Below are 20,604 nucleotides of genomic sequence, written 5' to 3' on the forward strand. Positions count from 1 at the left end.
AAATTGATCAATGAATCGAAGTGTAACCTCTTAAACTCGGCCTAGACGTTATGGTCGAATCGGGAAGGCCGCATTCGACACCTTAATGTTGAACCTACCTTAACGATAGTTAAAAACCTTCAAGTACTCCCTTTTATAATACCGTGGTTTCTATTGTTAGCTTTGGAAAAACGTTCATTTACTTAGTCCAACCATGTTTAGGTTGAATTAGTGAATTAGGTGAAGTTAAAAAAAAAACCCAACTATCGGCGTTGCCTTCAAAAATTCATTTTGTTATCTTCTCAGTAGGGGAAATGTACCATTACCGGTCAAATTATTAATTTAGCATATACCATGCATAGTCCATTTCAACATATTTATAAAATATTGTGTATCGATACCTATGCATGTCATACATGCATGAAAAACCCCAAAATCTCAAACAGTTCCAAACCACAGTTTAAAGAAACTTTACAATCCAAAATCGAATAATAATAATAAAATAAGCCTAAAATATAATTAAATTAAAATAATTTGACGAAGTAAAGTCCGAGGTCCTTCGTACGTTCGCATGCCAATTCTGATCCTAAGTTGAGATAGTAAGGTGAGCTTAACAAGCTCAATGTGAGACTAAACAAGCAAGTATTAAGCATTAATACAAGCAATTTCTTAAAGGTACCAATAGCAAAATCAAACATTACCATTAATAATTTCAAATGCACATGATCGGAAAAATGCACATGTGAGATCCTACCCATACCATCCGCTACACACCATGAGTTCCCCAGAACCCGTCTGCCAAACTCCAATGTATGTGAGGAGCGCTCAAAGTGGTAAAACCACCAATAAACAATAATGCATTAAAACTTCCAAATAAATAATGCGATATAATCGCCAATCCCCTTGGTACTCCAAATGCAGTGCACTGACTACAAATATATGCGGGCTTAATATGCTGTCGGTACTTCACGGAACTCCTCCGTCAATCACAAAATCTCATCCCAATGCACATGCAATATGTCATACAAATTCATACATAATCATATTCAATACTTTTTGCATTTATTCGACATGTTCAACATGTCCTCAATAATCTCATACTTTCAGTAAAAGGAAGCAGTGTTCCAATTTTCAAATTACCATTAAGATGGTATCTATCAATAGCGTTCAATTCACATACTTTACGAATTTCACTGTGTAGCAATAGCAACCTCACATATATATATTATAGTAATATTTCATGCATTTAAATCATGCATAAACCTAATATCTCAACATTTCATACCATTCAATCAAACATTCTCATATCACATAATATAATTATGCATAACAGTCTCAATTACACATTCATACAGTCAAACTAGTAATGTTGCCAACACAACAATCTTTTAAGGCTCGAAACGGACCTGGTTCGACCATTTACAAAACTAAAATTTTGGCTATTAAGTTAAACCAATCAGCAAACTAATTTATCAAATATAACATGACATTTATCATTATCAAACAAAATTTACAAGATTAGGACCCACACCTTATTTTTCGCTTTCTCGCAACACCCTAGTGAATCTTTCAATTTTCCTTTAATAAACCTTTATACAATCCTAAACTAAAATTTAGTATAAATTCAATCAATTTACCATTTAACCAACTCTAAATCACCCACTTATGGGTTGAAACCAATTTTCAAATTAATAACTATTTTATGAATTCAAACTAGTTCGATTTCTTAGCATGTATCGATGCGAACTGTACGTACGATCGCTCTTCGGCTTTACGGTTGATTCGGGGTGTTTGGGTCAGCACCTAATTCAATAATATACTGGAAAATAAGTATCTAATAATGATTAAATTCCTTCACTTAATCAACCAATAACCTTTACCGTACAACTATGTCGAAACAACAATTAATTTTACGCTTAATTGCACTTACGCTTCTCGATTTTTGAGTTTCGAATGCCCAAATGATCAATAAAGGTTCCCCCTAATTGGAATGTGTTTAATAAATGATTAGAAGGGTTCAAGAACTCAAATTATGGCTGGAATTAAATGGGAAAGATTCAAGAAACAAAACAGCCCCCTAATCTACAAATATGCGCACGCACCACCACCCATGGTGGTTGAAAATTGGGCTGAATTTTAAAATTGTTTGAGACCTCATTAAATACTGGAAAAATACCTTTAAAAACATTTAAAATATCCCAAATTCCAGATCTGGAAATTTTAGTTGTTAATTGACAAGATTATCCAATAAATTGAGGAGAAAAGAGATCTTACCCAAGCTAGTTGAGAGAAACGACAATGACACCTTCTTGGCAATGTTTGGGATTGATTTTGGAGTTCAATATTTCATATTTAAGGCTAATTTATTTTGGGGGAAAATTGAAGCAATATAGTAAAGAAGATGGTGCACAATCTTGCTGCAAAAAAAGAAGAAGATGGTAAAAGGGGAGGTGTAGACAATGTGAACAATGTAGGAAAATGGGAAAAGAAAAAAAGTAAAGATAAAGAGAGGGAGAGGAGGTTAGGGACGGCTAACGTAGAAGAAAAAACGATTCAAAGGCTGATTATTTTCATAAAAAATTAAATTTATACTTTGGTTTACTAGGCTTAGATGGCAACCCACAAAAAAAAAGAGAGAATTTGCAAAAATCAATTTATTTTGTAAGAGTTGAGACTTAAACTTGAGACCTCAAACTAAATTTCATGCTTTTACATTAAATAACTAACCATTGAGTTAATTCTTTATTTTTGATATATATCTACATTTCTGTGGAGTTAAATCTTGGATGTTACACGAAAGAAATTTGAAGGGGAGATTGAGAGAAATTAATAGGGGAAGAGTTTTTAAAGGTTTAGAATAAATGTTTTGGGGAAATAAGAGAAGGTTTAAGAGTTTTGGTGTATTTAGAGGCTTTAGGTTGCGATATTTGGAACTGGGTATTACGTGACCCAAGTTGGAACTGGGTATCACTTTTGAAATTTCAAAGGGTATTGCGATATCAGGAGGTGGATATTGTGATACCACTAAAGATTTTTGGTCCCTCTCGAAACTATCCAGAAAGTCGCAATATGCCCCATTGGGTATCGCAATTTCACTGAACTAATCCCTAACAACATGACAAATCATCAATTTTCATCTCAATCATAAAAAATCAACCTACCAAGTCTAACATTAAACTAATACAATTTAAAATCCAAATCTAAATGTAGGAATTAAATGGAATCCATGCTCAAAAGATCTAATTATTTACAAATCGTTGTTCAATTACCATAGGCAGTCAATAACACCACTGAAATGGGGTTTCATCGGTGTCCTCGACACTCAAACAAGTCTTCTGTTCAGCGCGCGACTAGAGCCTCTTGAGAGTCGTATCTTCTTCCTTATCGTTAATCATTTCTGGATTCTCTTGCGTGGTCTGCGAACACCTGAAAAATCACACCATTCCATGAAAGTTGCAAATTCGTTAGCATAATAATCTTTTGTCTCAATCACTGGGCACTTATATTCTTGAGTTGGTAAAACAGCAACATATAATAGTGTTTTAATTCGCAGGAAGAAGATATGTTAGATCAAAATTTAAAATTTTGTCTGTAATTTGGATATTTGCATATAAAAGTATTAAGCACGAAAATTAGATTTGGGTAAAAATTTAACTCATATAAATTATGGAAGAGTTAAGACTAGCCTAACTGAGCCAAACCCAACTCAATTTTTAGTTCTATAGTATATTATATAATTTTTATCATATAAAAATTAAATTTATAATACTATACAATACTAAAATATAAACATTAAAATATGTTGTCTTTAAAATTTTAGAAAAAAATCTGTAACGTGCCAAGTTTCTTAATATTTGAATTTTTTATTGTGTAAAGTAAATTGATATGGCTCAATGGTTAAGTGTTCTAGATGTGTGTTTGAGATCTTGTATATGTTTCCTTCTACTTAAGTTTTTGTTATTTTTATCCGTATATCTAACTAGTCACACGTAGTTTATCTATATTCTTTGTTTAATTGTTAACAAGAATGAGATTGTTGGTTCAGTGGTAAAGTCTTAGGTTACCCTTAGTTTCCAAGTTTGAATCTTGTTTTGTACAAAAGTGGAATTATTTGTGCTCCTCGCGCATGAGTACCATGACATCGTGCACCTTGCCTACTTATTATCTTATCTACAATTTCAAAGTTGTATGAATGAGCTTAGGTTTAATGAAAAATCCTAACGCTAGAGTTTTATCAGAGTTTAAAGAATGTTTAATTTGCTACCGTCTCTAGAGGTAAATAGTTGTACTAAAGTAACTAATGTAAAAGTATCTAAAGCATATCTAGAGTTCGAAGATTCTTACTTGAATCGGCGCCAAAGTCTTGGTTTCACTTTACGAAAATTAAAATATCAATTTTTGTAAAAATTCCAAATAATTCAAAAAAGTTTTTGAAAATTTTGAACCCAAATTTCACAATCCGAATTTTAAACATTTATTTTTTGATTACATGTCGGGCTCTGGTTGTTAGACAATTATTTTAAATGGCAATTTACGGAAAGAACGATAGTGTTAACATAATGAAATTGAAATGACACTTCTGAAGTGCCAAAAAAGAAAAGTATTAACATAAATTTTAGTACGATAAAGTTGTCATGACTTCAATGAATTAAAATTAGGTTGAGAAAATAATATATTTAATTTAATTTAATTAATTAAAAAGAATAAATAATAGTTTGGACATAGGATAACATATTTATTAGGTTTGAATAAATTATATAAGTTCGTTAAAAGATAAGATAGAACATATAATTGGCCTGATACACAAAAAGACCCAACAAGCCTAAGTAAATTGCAAAGGGTGGCAAACTCTAGTCTCAGATTAGGATTTCCACGAATAGTGTTATCACCACCTCTATTGTACACTCCAAGTAGGATTTGAATTTTCCTGTTTAACTGTAATTTAGTGAGTTGAAACTTGACCATTTGATTACAAACAATAATTATGGACTATGTTGATCCATATGATGATCCTATAAGGATCCTCAAAATTCATGAAAAAAACAAAAAATAATATTGAATATACAAGAGTAAAACACTAGGGCTGTACTCAAACAATGAGAAGCGCAAGCTCTACTTGACATTTGTTGTTCAAAACTCCACTCTTGCTCAATCAAATACTATTTTAGAAGCTTTAACTCTATTTAAGCTCTATTAAAGTAAGCTCTTTCACCTGTTTTACATATTTTAGCTTCAATTCAAACTCATTCCATATACAAAATTTTATACTTTACTAAAAAAATTTTGAAATTTGAGTTTCAAGTGTATGAAAGGTAAAGTCGTAATCTAAAATTAAAAATACCGTTATCAATTAAAAATTTGATTAAGCTCTCGAGCTGTTCAAAACTAGTATTAAGATACTCAAATCTAGCTCGCTTGATAACTCAAGCTACTCAATCTTGAGCTTGGTTTAACAATATATACATGGTACTATATAGATTTAATAGAAACAATATTGAAAAAAATCATGACTAAAGAAATAGTGAATGTACCTGAGAGGTAGTTCGGATGAAATATGTTCCTCTATTATTAGATGGATTAATTTAGTCATATAGGACCAAACTAACTCATTGAATAATAGATGGGCTAAGTTGATCCAGACACTATAATACAGGGACCTCTTAGGTACCTTAACCCTAAAGAAACCTAGTTCATTTGATAATTCAAGCTGCACAAACTTGAGCTTGGCTCGATAATCCCTTAATTGAAGTTGAATTTTCTTTTCGAATTTAACTCAAGCAACTTCCGAGCACACGTGCATCATTTACACCTCTATAAAACAAACCAAATCAAGCACTCATCTAAATTCAAGTACTAAGAATTTCTCCAAATAAGAAGTAAGAATAGAGCTAACGATGAAGATTAATTTATAACATAATTTACGACTCAAAATACATAATATATATATATATGACTTTTACATTAATTAATAGTAACAAAAACTTTAACTGAGATTCTTATTAAAGGATCTAGGAGACTTGGTTTTTAATTTAGGGGTGGAAGCATAGGCTATTGATGCAAAGGGTTGTTGAAGCATAGGGTTGCTTGCTTAATAGACGCCAGTGATTGAAGTTGATCACATAAACAAACTTAATTGAAAGAGTTCAAACATGAAATAAAATTTTACAAGTAAAACTCTGAATTAAGCGTGAGTGCCGCAGCTTTAACAATCTTGCTTTTCACTGTCCCAAAAGGCTCCAAATAAGCATTTAGGGAAGTAGATTATCTGATTGCATCACTAAAAAAAGCTAGAAAGATTAAAAAGAAAAGATATAATCGACGTTGCCGGGGATCGAACCCAGGTCACCCGCGTGACAGGCGGGAATACTTACCACTATACTAAAACGACTTACTTGCTGGTACTGTTCAATTTACTGTAATTGTTGTAACATTCCAAATTTGGCCGCAAAGGGACAAAAGAAGCCAAGGGAGGACAATATTTAGAGTAGTTTTAGTTGTTCAACGAAAAGCTTTGACTGGTAACAAACTAGGTACGTAGATTGATTGGTGAGAGTTCAACCTCCACATTTGTAAATTCTCTCCTTAGTTGATTCTTCCCAGTCTTTATCAAATAGGAGAAATTTTTTTTTCTTTGTTCACGGTCATAGCAGCTTTCAATATTTGATTCGGTTGCTTTCTTGAATTATCATCGAGCCTGCTTGTCGGCACATATGGTGTTTTTTTAAAGCAGGCTGATCCATCAACATCTGGGACTATAATCCCTTCACCCAAAACCCTGTGCTGGTGAAACAAAAACTCCACTAATCGTTTTTCTTTAAGATCTTACATACAACGTACATGTGTGCACAGAAATACTAAGATATAATCTTCCAAAGACTTTTCAACTATATGAAAATCTTGAAAAAGAAAAGCATATCTATGTCCAGCCCTGGTGACTAAATCCGAGTAAGGTAAAATTTTTGATAAATTAAGGCAACCATGAACTAGCAGTGTTAGTTCTTACCAGAAACATGTTACCTAGTTTACGTAGGATGAGAAGATTGATGAATATTACCCGCAAGTCATGACCTATGAAAACATGGAAGAGAAACAGTTAAAAAGACAATGAACTTTATACCCATATGCCATTTGATTTATGTATATATGCTCCCTCATTGTTGAGATTCATCATGCTCGAGCTCTATTCAAAATTCATTGCTTGAAATATGGCTCCAATTTGGTCGAATCCTATTCCAGAAGCTCCAACTCGGCTCGTGGTAAAATCAAACTATCTAAGCTTGGTTAGATAAAGCATTTACATGATCGAGAAAATGCACATGTGAGATCCTACCCATACCATCCGCTACACACCACGAGTTCCCCAGAACCCGTTTGCCAAACTCTAATGTATGTGAGCAAAGCTCAATGTGGTAAAACCACCAATAATCAATAATGCATTGAAATTGCCAAATAAATAATGCGATATAATCGCCAATCCCTTCGGTACTCCAAAAGCAGTGCACTGACTACAATTATATGGGGGCTTATTATGCTGCCGGTACTCCACGGAACTCCTCCGTCAACTATAAAATCCCATCCCAATGCACATGCAATATGTCATACAAATTCATACATAATCATATTTCAATACTTTTTACATTTATTCGACATGTTCAACATGTCCTCAATAATCACGTACTTTCAGTAAAAGGAAGCAGTGTTCCAATTTTCAAATTACCATTCAGATGGTATCTATCAATAGCGTTCAATTCACATACTTTACGAATTTCACTATGTAGCAATAGCAACCTCACGTATATATATCATAGTAATATTTCATGCATTTAAATCATGCATAAACCTAATATCTCAACATTTCGTACCATTCAATCAAACATTCTCATATCACGTAATATAATTATACATAACAATCTCAATTACACATTCATATAGTCAAGCTAGCAATGTTGCCAACACAACAATCTTTTAAGGCTCGAAAAGCACCTGGTTCGGGCACTCACAAAACTAAAATTTTGGCTATTAACTCAAACCAATAAGAAAGTTAATTTATCAAATATAGCATGACATTTATCATTATCAAACAAATTTTACAAGTTTAGGACCCACACCTTATTTTTCGCTTTCTCGCAACACCATAGTGAATCTTCCAATTTTCCTTAATAAACCTTTATAAGATCCTAAACCAAAATTTAGTATAAATTCAATCAATTTACCATTTAACCAACTTTCAAATACCCACTTATGGGTTCAAACCAATTTTCAAATTAATAACCATTTTATGAATTCAAACTAGTTCGATTCCTTACCATGTATCTATGCGAACCGTATGTACGATCGTTCTTCGACTTTACGGTTGATTCGGGGTGCCTGGGTCAGCACCTAATTCAATAATATACTGGAAAATAAGTAGCTAATAATGATTAAATTCCTTCACTTTAATCAACCAATAACCTTTACCGTACAACTATGTCAAAACAACAATTAATTTTACGTTTAATTTCACTTACGCTTCTCGATTTGTGAGTTTCGAATGCCCAAACAATCAAGAACATTTTTCCCTAATTTACATGAGTTTAATAGTTTATTAGGAGGTTTCAAGAATTCAAATTATGGCTGGAATTAAATGGGAAAGATTCAAGAAACAAAATAGCCCCCTATTCTACACATATGCGCACGCACGACCATCTATGGTGGTCGAAATTGGGGCTGAATTTTAAAATGGTTTGAGACCTCATTAAAATCTGGAAAAATACCTTTGAAAATATTTAAAGTCTCCCAGATTCCAGATCTAGAAATTTTGGTTTTTAATTGACAAGATTAACAAAGAAATTGAGGAGAAAAGAGATCTTACCCAAGTTAGTTGAGAGAAACAACAATAACCCCTTCTTGGCAATGTTTGGGATCAATTTTGGAGTTCAATATTTCAAATTATACATGCATACTTACCCATTCACATTTTATTCCAATAGAACTTCATATATTTTCTCATAACATGTATATCATTTTTACTATGCTTCTTTCACTTACTGATTAATAGAGATACTATCGTCATTTAGATGTACTTCTATTAGAACAGTACGCATGCAAGAGTCAGGTTAGAGACTCACCTATTACTCACCCACAATAAATCAAAACTCCAAAAGTAATTGCGATATCCTTGCGTCGGCCGCTAACACCTAAAAAATCACACCATTCCATGAAAGTTGCAAATTCGTTAGCATGATAATCTTTTGTCTCAATCACTGGGCACTTATACTCTTGTGATGGTAAAGCGGGAACATATAATATTGTTTTAATTCGCCGGAAAAAGATATGTTAGACCAAAAATAAAATTTTTTTCCGTAATTTGGAAATTTGAATATAAAAATATTTAGCGCGAAAATTAGATTTGGGCAAAAAATTTAACTCATATAAATTATAGAAGAGGTAAGACTGGCCTAACTGAGCCAAACCCAACTCAATTTTTAGTTCTGTAGTGTATTATATAATTTATATCATATAAAAATTAAATTTGTAATACTATACAATACTATAAATAAATATTAAAATATGTTGTCTTTAAAATTAAAAAAAACTGCAACGCCCCAAGTTTCTTAATATATGAATTGTTTATTGTGTAAAGTAAATCGATTTGGCTCAATGGCTAAGTGTTCTAGATGTGTGTTTGAGATCTTGCTTATGTTTCCTTATAATTAAATTTTTGTTATTTTTATCCCTATATCCAGCTAGTCATATCTAGTTTATCTGTAATGTTTGTTTAATTGTTAACAAGAATGAGGGTGTTAGTATAGTGGTAAGGTCTTAGATTACCCTTAGTTTCCAAGTTTGAATCTTGTTTTGTACAAAAGTGAAATTATTTGTGCTCCTCGCGCATGAGTACCATGACATCGTGCACCTTGCGTACTCATTATCTTATCTACAATTTCAGAATTTTATGAATTAGCTTAAGTTTAATGAAAAATCCCAAATCTAGAGTTTTATTAGAGTTTAGAGAATGTTTGATTTGCTACCGTCTCTAGAGGTAAACAGTTTTACTAAAGTAACTAATGTAAAAGTATCTAAAGCGTATCTAAAGTTTGAAGTTTCTTACTTGAATCGGCGCCAAAGTCTTGGTTTCACTTTACGAAAATTAAAATATCAGTTTTCATAAAAATCGGAATAATTCAAAAAAGTTTTTAAACATTTTGAACCCAAAATTTCACAGCCTGAGTTTTAAACATTTATTTTTTGATTACGTGTCAGGCTCTGGTTGACTCAGACAACTATTTTAAACGGCAATTCACGGAAGGAACGATAGTGTTAACATAATGAAAGTTCAAATGACACTTCTGAGAAAAAAGAAAAGTTTTAAGTACATAAATTGAAAAAGCGTTATAGTTTGGAGACCATTATTTAGTTTAAGGCTTTTTTAGTAATTTCGTTCATCTTTTCTAGCAAATTTCTCTCATTTTCTTCCTTAATTGACACCAGTCATTGAAGTTAATTGAAACAGTTGAAAACATGAAATGAAGTTTTAAAAGTAAAACTCTGAATTAAGCTCAAACTGCTTTCACTGTTCCAAAAGGCTCCGAATAGACATTTAGGGAAGTTAAATTTTCATTCAAGTTTGACAAAAAAAAAGGTCTTCTTAAAACGCCGTTGCCGGGGATCGAACCCGGGTCACCCGCGTGACAGGCGGGAATACTCACCACTATACTACAACGACTTGGTGATCAGGTTTTAAAATTCATTTTACTATTTGGAACATGCCAAATTTGGTCGCAAAAGAAGCAAAGAAGAGACCGTAGATTAATCGGTCGTTTTAGTTTATTTAGAGTTCAACCTCAACATTTGTATATTATCTCCTTTGTTTGTTCTTCATGATCTATACAAAATAGGATGAAAAGTCATGACAAAACTGTGAAGTGCTAAAAAATTATGGTGGACCGCTAAAATTGATGACTTATGATACAGCTGATAATATGGTATTTTATCATTTACCCAAGTTTTGTAATGTATTTATCATTCAGAAGCATCTTTGTGGGAGGTTCCTGCAGGTTGGATTCACTTATTTATTTTTTATATATTATGGCAGCAATTTGTTGATAAAGATGAAATGGGTTGGTTTGGAGACAAGAGGCCTTATATTAGTTATACTTGTCAACAGAACATTTTATTGGCTGACGCCTAAATTGGAGGGATTTGAAGATGGTTACATTGTGCTTTTTCATTTTTCATATAATTTTGGCATACAAAATTATATTCTATACATATTTCAACACGTACTTCTTTGAAATAACTCTAAAAAAAATATATTTGGTGTTTGAAATTTTATTAAATAAATATCTCTAAATTAGAATATTAGTTTTTCTATTAAATAAATATTATTTGTTTTCTACTAATTCAATCAAGATTCTCCCGTCTCTCCCTATAGATAGATGACACTGGTAGAGCTATAAACACAACAGTTCATGTAAGTTTTCAAGTTTATTAGTCCGCCAAAAAATAGTGAGAATTTATTTTCTAAGTATAAATTCTATTTTCTGAGAATAACAATTCCGTCGGCTTCTATTAAGAGAGAATTACTATCCTACTGAATGTAATAAATCGTTTCTGGTAAAAATCTCAGTCTCGCACTGCAACTGTTTGATTACACTCTCATTGAATTCATTCTTCAAATCATTAATGAATGATTCCCTTCCATAATCTTAATGTAAAAAATCAGAGAAAAATATGATGTATAACAAATGATGTGAAATACGATTAAAAGATATAAAGTAAAACTAAGAAAAAAATTTAAAATAGGAAAAAACAGGTTAAAAAACCTTAAACTTCCAATTATTTGATTTATAATTCTTTGTGTTGTTTCAGCATTAATGTTATTTAGAGGCTTGCATACATGCATAAAATGGAAGGAATAAAAGTGGACTTTGAATATTGATTATATTTGTATTTTTCTATTACCTTTTAGGTTGACATTAAAATGTATATATGTTTTATGGAATGTATTTATTAGATGTTTATTTACTAAATTTGGAAAAGTTGTGGAAAAAATAGGAGGGGAAATATTTGATACACTGCGACTAGAGATTTTAGACTCCGCCCGTAAGGTTAGGGGTTGACAAATGTCCTACAAGAATATAATAAAATATTTAAAAAAACATTTTAAAAAAAAGAAACACATAACAATTTTTTAAGGTTGCTTGTGGAATAAAAAAAATATTTCGCCAATGTACCAAATACTAACCCATAATATACACCTAAATTTTTTTTGATAAATTAAGGCAACCATGAACTAGCAGTGTTAGTTCTTACCAGAAACATGTTACCTAGTTCTCGTAGGATGAGACCCGCAAGTCATGACCTATGAAAACATGGAAGAGTAACAGTTAAAAAGACAATGAACTTTATACCCATATGCCATTTGATTTATGGATATAAGCTCCCTGGTTGTTGAGATTATTCATGCTGGAGCTCTACTCAAAATTCATTGCTTGAAATATGGCTCCAATTTGGTCGAATATTATTCTAGACGCTCCAACTCGGCTCGTGGTAAAATCAAACTATTTAAGCTTGGTTAGAAAAAGTATTTACATATTCGAGCTTAAATTTGAACCCGTTTCGTATACGACATAGTAATCTAATATTAAAAATATTGAAAATGTATTATTAATAAAAAAACTCGATCGAGCTCGCGAGCTGCTCAAATCAAGTAATAAGGTACTCAAACATGGCTCACTTGATAACTCAAGCTGCGCATGCTTGAAACGATTTCGAATTGATTTCGAATAACATGCGAGCACAAGTGCCTTGTTTATACCCCTATTGAACGCCTACCAAATCCAACACTCATCTGATTTCGAGAATCCACTAAGAATTTCTCCAATTAAGAAGTAAGGATAGAGCAGATAATGAAGATTTAAAACATAGTTTATGGCTCAAAATACATAATATATACATAAATTTTACATTAATAGTAACATAAATGTTAACTAAGACGCACAAGAAATCTTTACTCTAGTACATACATTATAAATATAAATATGGATCAAGTGATTAATCAGTATCAGACCAGTAGATATCCATCCCGCCCCAGTCGCTCTCAGGCACTCCAAGAGCCTTCCAAACTGCTTTCGAGGCATCAACAATGTTGTTAGGGCAAGGGGGCTGATAATCATGGTCCGAATCGCATCCCATAGTAGAATCGCATTCATCCACAACTTTAGCCCTCACAGATCTTCCATTGCCATGGATGTTGATATAATTCAAACACCTCTTTCCGTTGTTATACCACCCTGTAGAAAGTGCCACCACAGGGTCATCATCGGAGTGGTACTGGTTGTCACATTCAGATGGTGCACCACCGTCTCCATCTGGCTCAAAGCTGTTAAGCGTCAGTGTTGCTTTCGTTTGGCTTGATACAGGGGGTGAACATTTGTATGTCGTGTACCACTTGCCATCCTTGCAACAATCAGAATCATTTTCCTGGTTGCATTGCCCTGGTGGAGGGGTTTTCCCTTTGATCTTGCCACTAGGGCTGCACGTCTGTGCTTCAACACTAAGAAAAAGAAGAAGAATGCAAAGGAGAGGAAAGACAGTCGAACAAATTACTTGCTTCTTCATTTTTATCTTCTTTAAGTCACTTCTGTTTAGATGTTTTAGTGCAGAAAACTTCAAGTGGTAAAAGCAATATATAGAGATCTTAGCAATGAGTAATTTAAAATATTGGTCTTTCACTATGAAAATTTATGATGGACTGAAGCTGATAAAATTGTATTTTATCATTTACCCAAATTTTGTAATATATTTATCATTCAGAAGCATCTATGTGGGAGGTTCCTGCAGGTTTGGTTCACTTTTAGTTTATTTTTCTTAAATTTCTTATGGCAGCTATTTGTTGATGAAGATCAAAGGGGCTTTAGATTATACTTGTCAGCAAATCATTTTACTGGCTGATGCCTAAATTGGATGGATTTGAAGATGGTTACACTTAGCTTTTCATTTTCCATAAGAGTTTTGCAATGAAAATTATTTTCTATACATACATTACACGTATACTTCTTTACAATATTTATATATTGTAGTGTTAGAATTTCTGTCTCAAATTCCGTTCACAGGAAAGAACCAAGGTGAAAGAGCCAAAGGAGGAGCGATAAGTATATAAACCTTGACAAAGTAACTTTCCTAGTTAAAGCAGCAGCATATAATATTGTTTTAATTGGCAGACCAGAATTTGAAATTTGGTCCGAAATGTGCATATAAAAATATTAAGCACCAAAATTAGATTTGGGTAAAAAATTTAACTCAATAATTTCTGGACCAGAAACCCAATTCAACTTTTAGTTTTATAATATATTATATAATTTATTTCATATAAAAATTTAATTTATAATAGTATACAATTCTATAGTATAAACATTAAAATATGTTGTCTTTAATATTAAAATAAAATCATTTTAAAACGTTAAATAAAAATAAAATATTTTTTTGTCAAACAATTTGCATACTAAAAAATACTCGAATTTAGTTTTTGATTATGTGTCAGGCTCTGGTTGACTCAGACAATTATTTCAAACGGCAATCCGAGGAAGGACTAATAATGTTAACATAATGAAAGTTCAAGTAGAACTTCTGACAAAAAAGGAAAATTTTGAAGTACATATATTGAAAAAGCGCTACAGTTTGGGGACCATTTTTTATTTTAAGGCTTTTTAGTAGGATGAAATTCTCTAAGAATGGCATCCGTGTCAACATTTGTGAAATTGTTCAAGTCAAGAGACAATTAGTCGTCTCTTTTATAGCACGGTACGCCATAGTACTTGCAAATGGCGGCACTAGAAATATCAATGTTAGCATGCCTGACGTATACTCGGTCATACGTACTAATTTTTAAATTGGATTAAAACTCTAGCACTACATGTAATACCCTAAACCCGGCCTAAACGTCCAGACCAAGTCCAGTGAGTTACATTGTCGGTATTAGGAAAACCGCATTTATAAACACAGCCAAAATGAAATCATTCAACATTTTATAACTAACACAACAATTAACTAACTATTTAATCTTCCCAAACATCATACTATCAGAGAAAGCTGAGATTACTAATGGTAAGATTTAAAGTAAAGATAATCAGATTGACTGAGCTCTCGCAAAGTCGACTCATTCAAGCTTGAAAGCCACCTGAAATCCAATTAACAATGAAATGAGTTGTGAACCCAATGCATAAAAGATGTACATTCAATTAAAGTAGATTTATAAGATAATTCTCAAATCCTAAGATTCAGTTAGATAACAGAAGCAATTATAGTTTCAAGTATAGAACAGAGCAGATACATATGCAGTTTTTCCTACCCCTATCTGCTATACACCATCTCCGACCATCCCAACACACCATTAAAGGCGTTTAATGCCCAACCAACCCTGTCGAAACAATTTTTTTGAAAACAAAAATTAGTTGTCGACTTAAAAACAAAAATTGGAGTCACCACCGATCTTTTATTGAGGTGTGATCAGACCACTTTGAAAACAATTATAGGTCTACGAACTTTGAGAAAATAGGTTCGGGAGTCAGTTACGCACGAGGACGGGTTAGCACCCTCGTAACGCCCAATATTGGTAGTGAATTGATTGTTTAATTTCTTAGTGTCAAAAATTTGAAATGATTTCAAAATACAATCTTTTTAACTTTGAATAAATTGAATTACATGATAAGACACTCTTATTTCAAAGAAATAAAATGCCAAACCTAGTGAGTTAGGGCGCAACGTTTTTAATTTTCAAAATTAAGTTTATCTTTGAACTCTTTAAAATCTATGCATTTTGAAAAGGATATCTGGTTATTTGGGTCAAATGAAAAATTAAAACCCAATAAGTTAGGGTTTAATTTCCCAAAATTTATAAATACCGAATATTGCCTTTTTGATAACACTCTAGAATAACGTATTTTTAATTATTAATTATATATTTATTCTGAGTATGATCCTGTTTATTTGAGCTATTTATGATCTTTTATCTCATAGGGACTAAATTTGAGGCAAAAGTAAAATTAAGGGCCAAAAGCGTGAATTTAGAGATAAAATGGGCCAATGTGCGACACAAGGAAATTAAAGTAGATTTATAACATAATTCTCCTAAGATTCAGTTAGATAACAGAAGCAATTCTAGTTTCAGGTATAGAACATATCAGATACATATGCAGTTTTTCCTACCCCCATCTGCTACACACCATCTCCGACCATCCCAACACACCATTAAAGGCGTTTAATGCGCAACCAACCCTACACACCATAAAGTATATGTCTGACACGTTTACAGAGATGAATTATTTGAGCCTTTATTATGTATGTCTAATCGGTCCCTCTTCTAACTCGAGATAACTAGAAATGAATTGCATGTATACCAATAAAAGGAAAATGAATGAAAACGGTGAAGTCAGAGAAACAGATTGCATGTATCACTATCTACAATGAATGTGTTTTCTCGCTAAACACATAAATGACTTGACAATTAAATTAAGGTTCTTCGAATTATTATTTAATTAATTATAATTAAATAATTGAAGTTTTAAGATTGAATTAAATTAATTAGTCATTATAAATTTGTTGTTTAAGGAAATTAAATATCGTAGATTCTATTACGGTAAAGTCACTATGACTTTAACGAAATTAAAATTGGGTTTAGAAAAATATTTAATTGAGAAATTAATTTAGTTAATTTAATTAATTGATTATATAAAATTTATTTTGATTAAATATTAAGTTCGATAAAATTATAAGTGTTGCATTAAAAGTTTAGAAAACACATATAATTGGACCCAATACATGATAGGCCCAATCTAGCCCTCACGTAACATGTGTGGGGCGACAACACTATTAAAAAAAAGGGTTTGCCACTGGCCCCTCACTCTAGTTAGAGTAGGTTTTTATTTTCTATGAAAATAATATTATTTAATCAAGACTTATTCAACCGGAACTATTGTACCTCTCTTTACAAATGGAGAGCACCAGTTAAACAATTTACACATCTTTGAATGTAACTTGGTGAATGATGTGAAATGTATAAAATGATACTACTTGAATGATTTGTAATTAAATGTGAAAGAAATGTTGAAATCACATAATTGATTATATATAAAAAATGAAATCAAGCCTTAGGGGCTGAAATGGATTCAAATGGATCAATAGACTATAGAAACTAGTGAATAATGTGATATTAGGAACTGAATTATGTATCATAAATAATATGTGATATGTGGAAAATTTTTATTTTTGAATGCTTAATGTTGAAATCGGATTGGGATGAAATAACATTTGGTTATATGCATATTTAAGTACAAATACTGATGATGTTAAGTATGGTAACCAAAAATGTAAATTAGTAGTATTTTATTTGCATATAGATATACATGTATAGTATTGAAATGTATTGCTAATGCTTATGTTATATGCTTTGAATAATAAATGTACCACTGAGCCTATTGCTCACGTATGATTTGTTTTTCCCTTACGCAGGTTTAGGTAATTCTCAAAGTCCCAGGAATTGAAGCTAGCATCTAGACGACCATTTCTAACTCAAAAAAGTTTGTAAAGTACCCTTTTGATTCTAAATGGCATGTTCCTATGGTTTAAATCGAATTTGTATAAAAAATGGTCAAACTTAGAACTTATTCGTTTAATGTCATTCTGAAGTATCAGTTTGGTATATTTTGTCTTATATGCTGTTGTAAATGTATTGTTTGGTTGTGATTGAGATTATACAAGTTAATATAGGTCTCTTAAACTTGTTTCTCGAAAATAGTGAATCATGTCACGACAATGAACCTCTAATGTCAGGACGAGAAATAGGGAAAAATCCAGGTGGCGACGTCGTTGCTTAAGGTCATAACGAGCACCAAATGGTTGTAATTAATTTACTCCAATTGCCCCTAAAAAATACTCAGTCCCGTATCTTGACTATTTCAATACACATCAAATTTAAAACAAAAAACTCTTTCAATAAAAAAATCCAACGATTTCCATGGTGTAATTACATAATTTTCACTGGTACTGGAAAATACAGTTTCAAAACCCTATTTTCATAAATTGAGTTTATAGTTATTAAATATTAATATTTACAATGATAATATAAAATATATTAGGAAATATTTCAATAATTTTGTGTACTTATAGCTAATTAAGACTTAAGGACTAATTTGTAAAAGTCTAATTGCTATAGAGTTTTAATTGACCAAAGGCTTAGGGACTTATATAGCAATTAATCAAAGGCTTAAAATGGTAAATAAACCATTTTCCTATGGTTGTTAGTGGATGGTGATGATATCTTCCACTAAGTTTGGTTAATGAATTGATTAAGTCAATTAAACCATGATTAAGTTACTAAACTTGGTTAATTAAGTCCTAATCTACTTACATAAGCTAAACTAATGAGAAAAAAAATAACATTTTTCATCTTCAACCTTCTTTTTCACCGTCCAAAGAGAAGAAAAACCTAGGAGAACTTCTATGGCATTCCACCTTAAATTCTAAGTTAAATTTAAGTTATTTTCTTGTATTTATTTATGAAATTAAGGTCAAGGGAGCTTGATTTAGCTAGGCCAAGCACCATTTTATAAGATTGTTAAAGTTTTTAAAAGTTTCCATTGTTGATTTCTTGAAAAATTAGGCTTGAAATTGATAAATTTTAAGCTGAGAATATGAAAGGACTAGATTGTAAAGTTATCTTATTGTTAAGTTTATTACATTAGGAACCAAATTCAATAAATATAAAACTTGTTATGAAACTATTTTAGAAATAGAAATTTAAGGTCCCTGGTGAGAATATTTGAAATTATATTTTAATCTAAGGCTAGGAATTGAAAGTTATAACTATCCTAAGTTTAAGGACTAAATTGAATAAAATGTAAAATTTTAGGGTATCAAAAATTAATTCCTTCAATGTCACTATCTGAAAATTTTTATTAAGTCTAATTGTATCTCTTCCTCCCTAAGTTGGAAGCTAAGGCTCTTAGTTTAGTCAGTAGTTATTCAATCTCCTGGTAAGTATTAGAGCTCTGTATCTTAAATTCCGAAATAGTAAGTCTGTACAAGGTAAATGAACAGTAAGTTGTAAACACAAGGCTTTGCATGGGGTTGTTAGCAATTGAGATGATAGTAATTTGTATGTAAATGAGTTTTAATTTGGTAATCCTATGTTCTTTAAGTAGTTGTTGTTGCTGGTTCGAGAAGGATGTCTTAGTTTGGAGTTTTGATTTATTGTGGGTGAGTAATAGGTGAGTCTCTAACCTGACTCTTGCATGCGTACTGTTCTAATAGAAGTACATCTAAATGACGATAGTATCTCTATTAATCAGTAAGTGAAAGAAGCATAGTAAAAATGATATACATGTTATGAGAAAATATATGAAGTTCTATTGGAATAAAATGTGAATGGGTAAGTATGCATGTATAGTTTGATATAGAAAAGGTATAAATCAATCAGATGTGTGAATGAATTCGGGTAAGTAAATGTTGTGTAAATGTCTCTTTATGATGCTCTAGTAAGCTAGTTTTATTGCTAACCAAACTGAAAATCACGATATAAAAACAAGTGTAAGACGATGAGGTTGAGACCCATGACATCTTATTATATGAAAACACTCATGGTGTAGCCTTGAGTAAGATAAAGACGAGAACAACAGATCACGATACATAAAAGTGTGTAAGTCCATGTGGTTTTGACCCATGGCAAGATATGATAGTATGAATGTTCATGGTGTAGCCTTCAGTAAAGTGTAAATCGATCTGGCAGATCACGATACATGAAACTTATGTATAAGTCCATGAGGGAGAAACCCATGGCACCTTCTGTGAAAGTTTGTTGGGACAGTAAACACATGAATTATGTATGTTGCCCTTGTGGCGTATTCTGTTTGGCCATTGTGGCGTACTCTGCTAAGTCTGTAAGGTAGAATATGATTATCCACCCATATAGTAAGTTCTGGATAAATTCTATTAGTTTTGTAATAGATACTATTATGATAAGGTTATGATACATCCAAAGCTAATTTGGTTGATTTAGATCCGTGATATAATCAAATAAGCTTTTAGAGAAGTTCTTGAAAGAAGTGGGTGTTTGCATGTTCATAAAGGGTGTTTGCCATGGAAGTCTATTAGTTCCAAATATGGGTGTATTCGTAGTCATGAAAGACATAAGAAATTGTTTATTTAAGTTTGTCTGCATTATATATAGTGTGAAAATTTGATTATATGGTATCCTCCATGTAAGAATAGTATTATGTCTTACTTTAGAATCTTATGGAATCTATATTAACTCTTACTAAGTTCTTTTGAACTTACATGTGTTATGTTTATGTTTCAAGTAATGATTGAATGAGATTTTCCCAAGGGGGACGATGCCAGGAATACGCCAAAGAAGCGATGGACTGAGTTATTATGCATACTGTGGAAAAGTGGCGTATTGCACGACTTTCTCTAAGAGTCAATCTCTAGTAAAAATTTGTATTGTAAAGGATTTAGTGAAATATATGATGTAATATTTTACTCCTAAATACTTTCTTTTGTTTTCCTGAAATTGAGTCTTTAAATAAAACAAAAAGAAATATGTTTTATGTAAGAGGTATCTGTCATCAATTTCGAAAATGTTCAGTG

At 31.8% G+C, this 20,604-nt stretch overlaps 1 protein-coding gene and 1 non-coding gene across 2 annotated transcripts; both read right to left on the reverse strand.

Moving 5' to 3' along the window:
- Nucleotides 1-10,612: 10,612 nt before the first annotated feature.
- Nucleotides 10,613-10,684, reverse strand: TRNAD-GUC (transfer RNA aspartic acid (anticodon GUC)). Its single transcript has one exon. It is a non-coding gene; the product is annotated as a tRNA-Asp (tRNA).
- A 2,187-nt stretch (nt 10,685-12,871) lies between these two features.
- LOC121217979 (kiwellin-1) lies at nt 12,872-13,631 on the reverse strand. Its single transcript, XM_041094799.1, has one exon. The coding sequence runs from the start codon at nt 13,579-13,581 to the stop codon at nt 13,015-13,017; it is 567 nt and encodes a 188-aa protein (XP_040950733.1). The 5' UTR covers nt 13,582-13,631; the 3' UTR covers nt 12,872-13,014.
- Nucleotides 13,632-20,604: the final 6,973 nt, after the last annotated feature.

The sequence above is a fragment of the Gossypium hirsutum genome, chromosome D05 (assembly GCF_007990345.1).
Source record: "Gossypium hirsutum isolate 1008001.06 chromosome D05, Gossypium_hirsutum_v2.1, whole genome shotgun sequence".
Classification (NCBI taxonomy): domain Eukaryota; kingdom Viridiplantae; phylum Streptophyta; class Magnoliopsida; order Malvales; family Malvaceae; genus Gossypium; species Gossypium hirsutum.

Excerpts from the sequence above, each read along its gene's own strand:
- LOC121217979 (XM_041094799.1), bottom strand. The coding sequence starts at position 13,581 with ATGAAGAAGCAAGTAATTTGTTCGACTGTCTTTCCTCTCCTTTGCATT.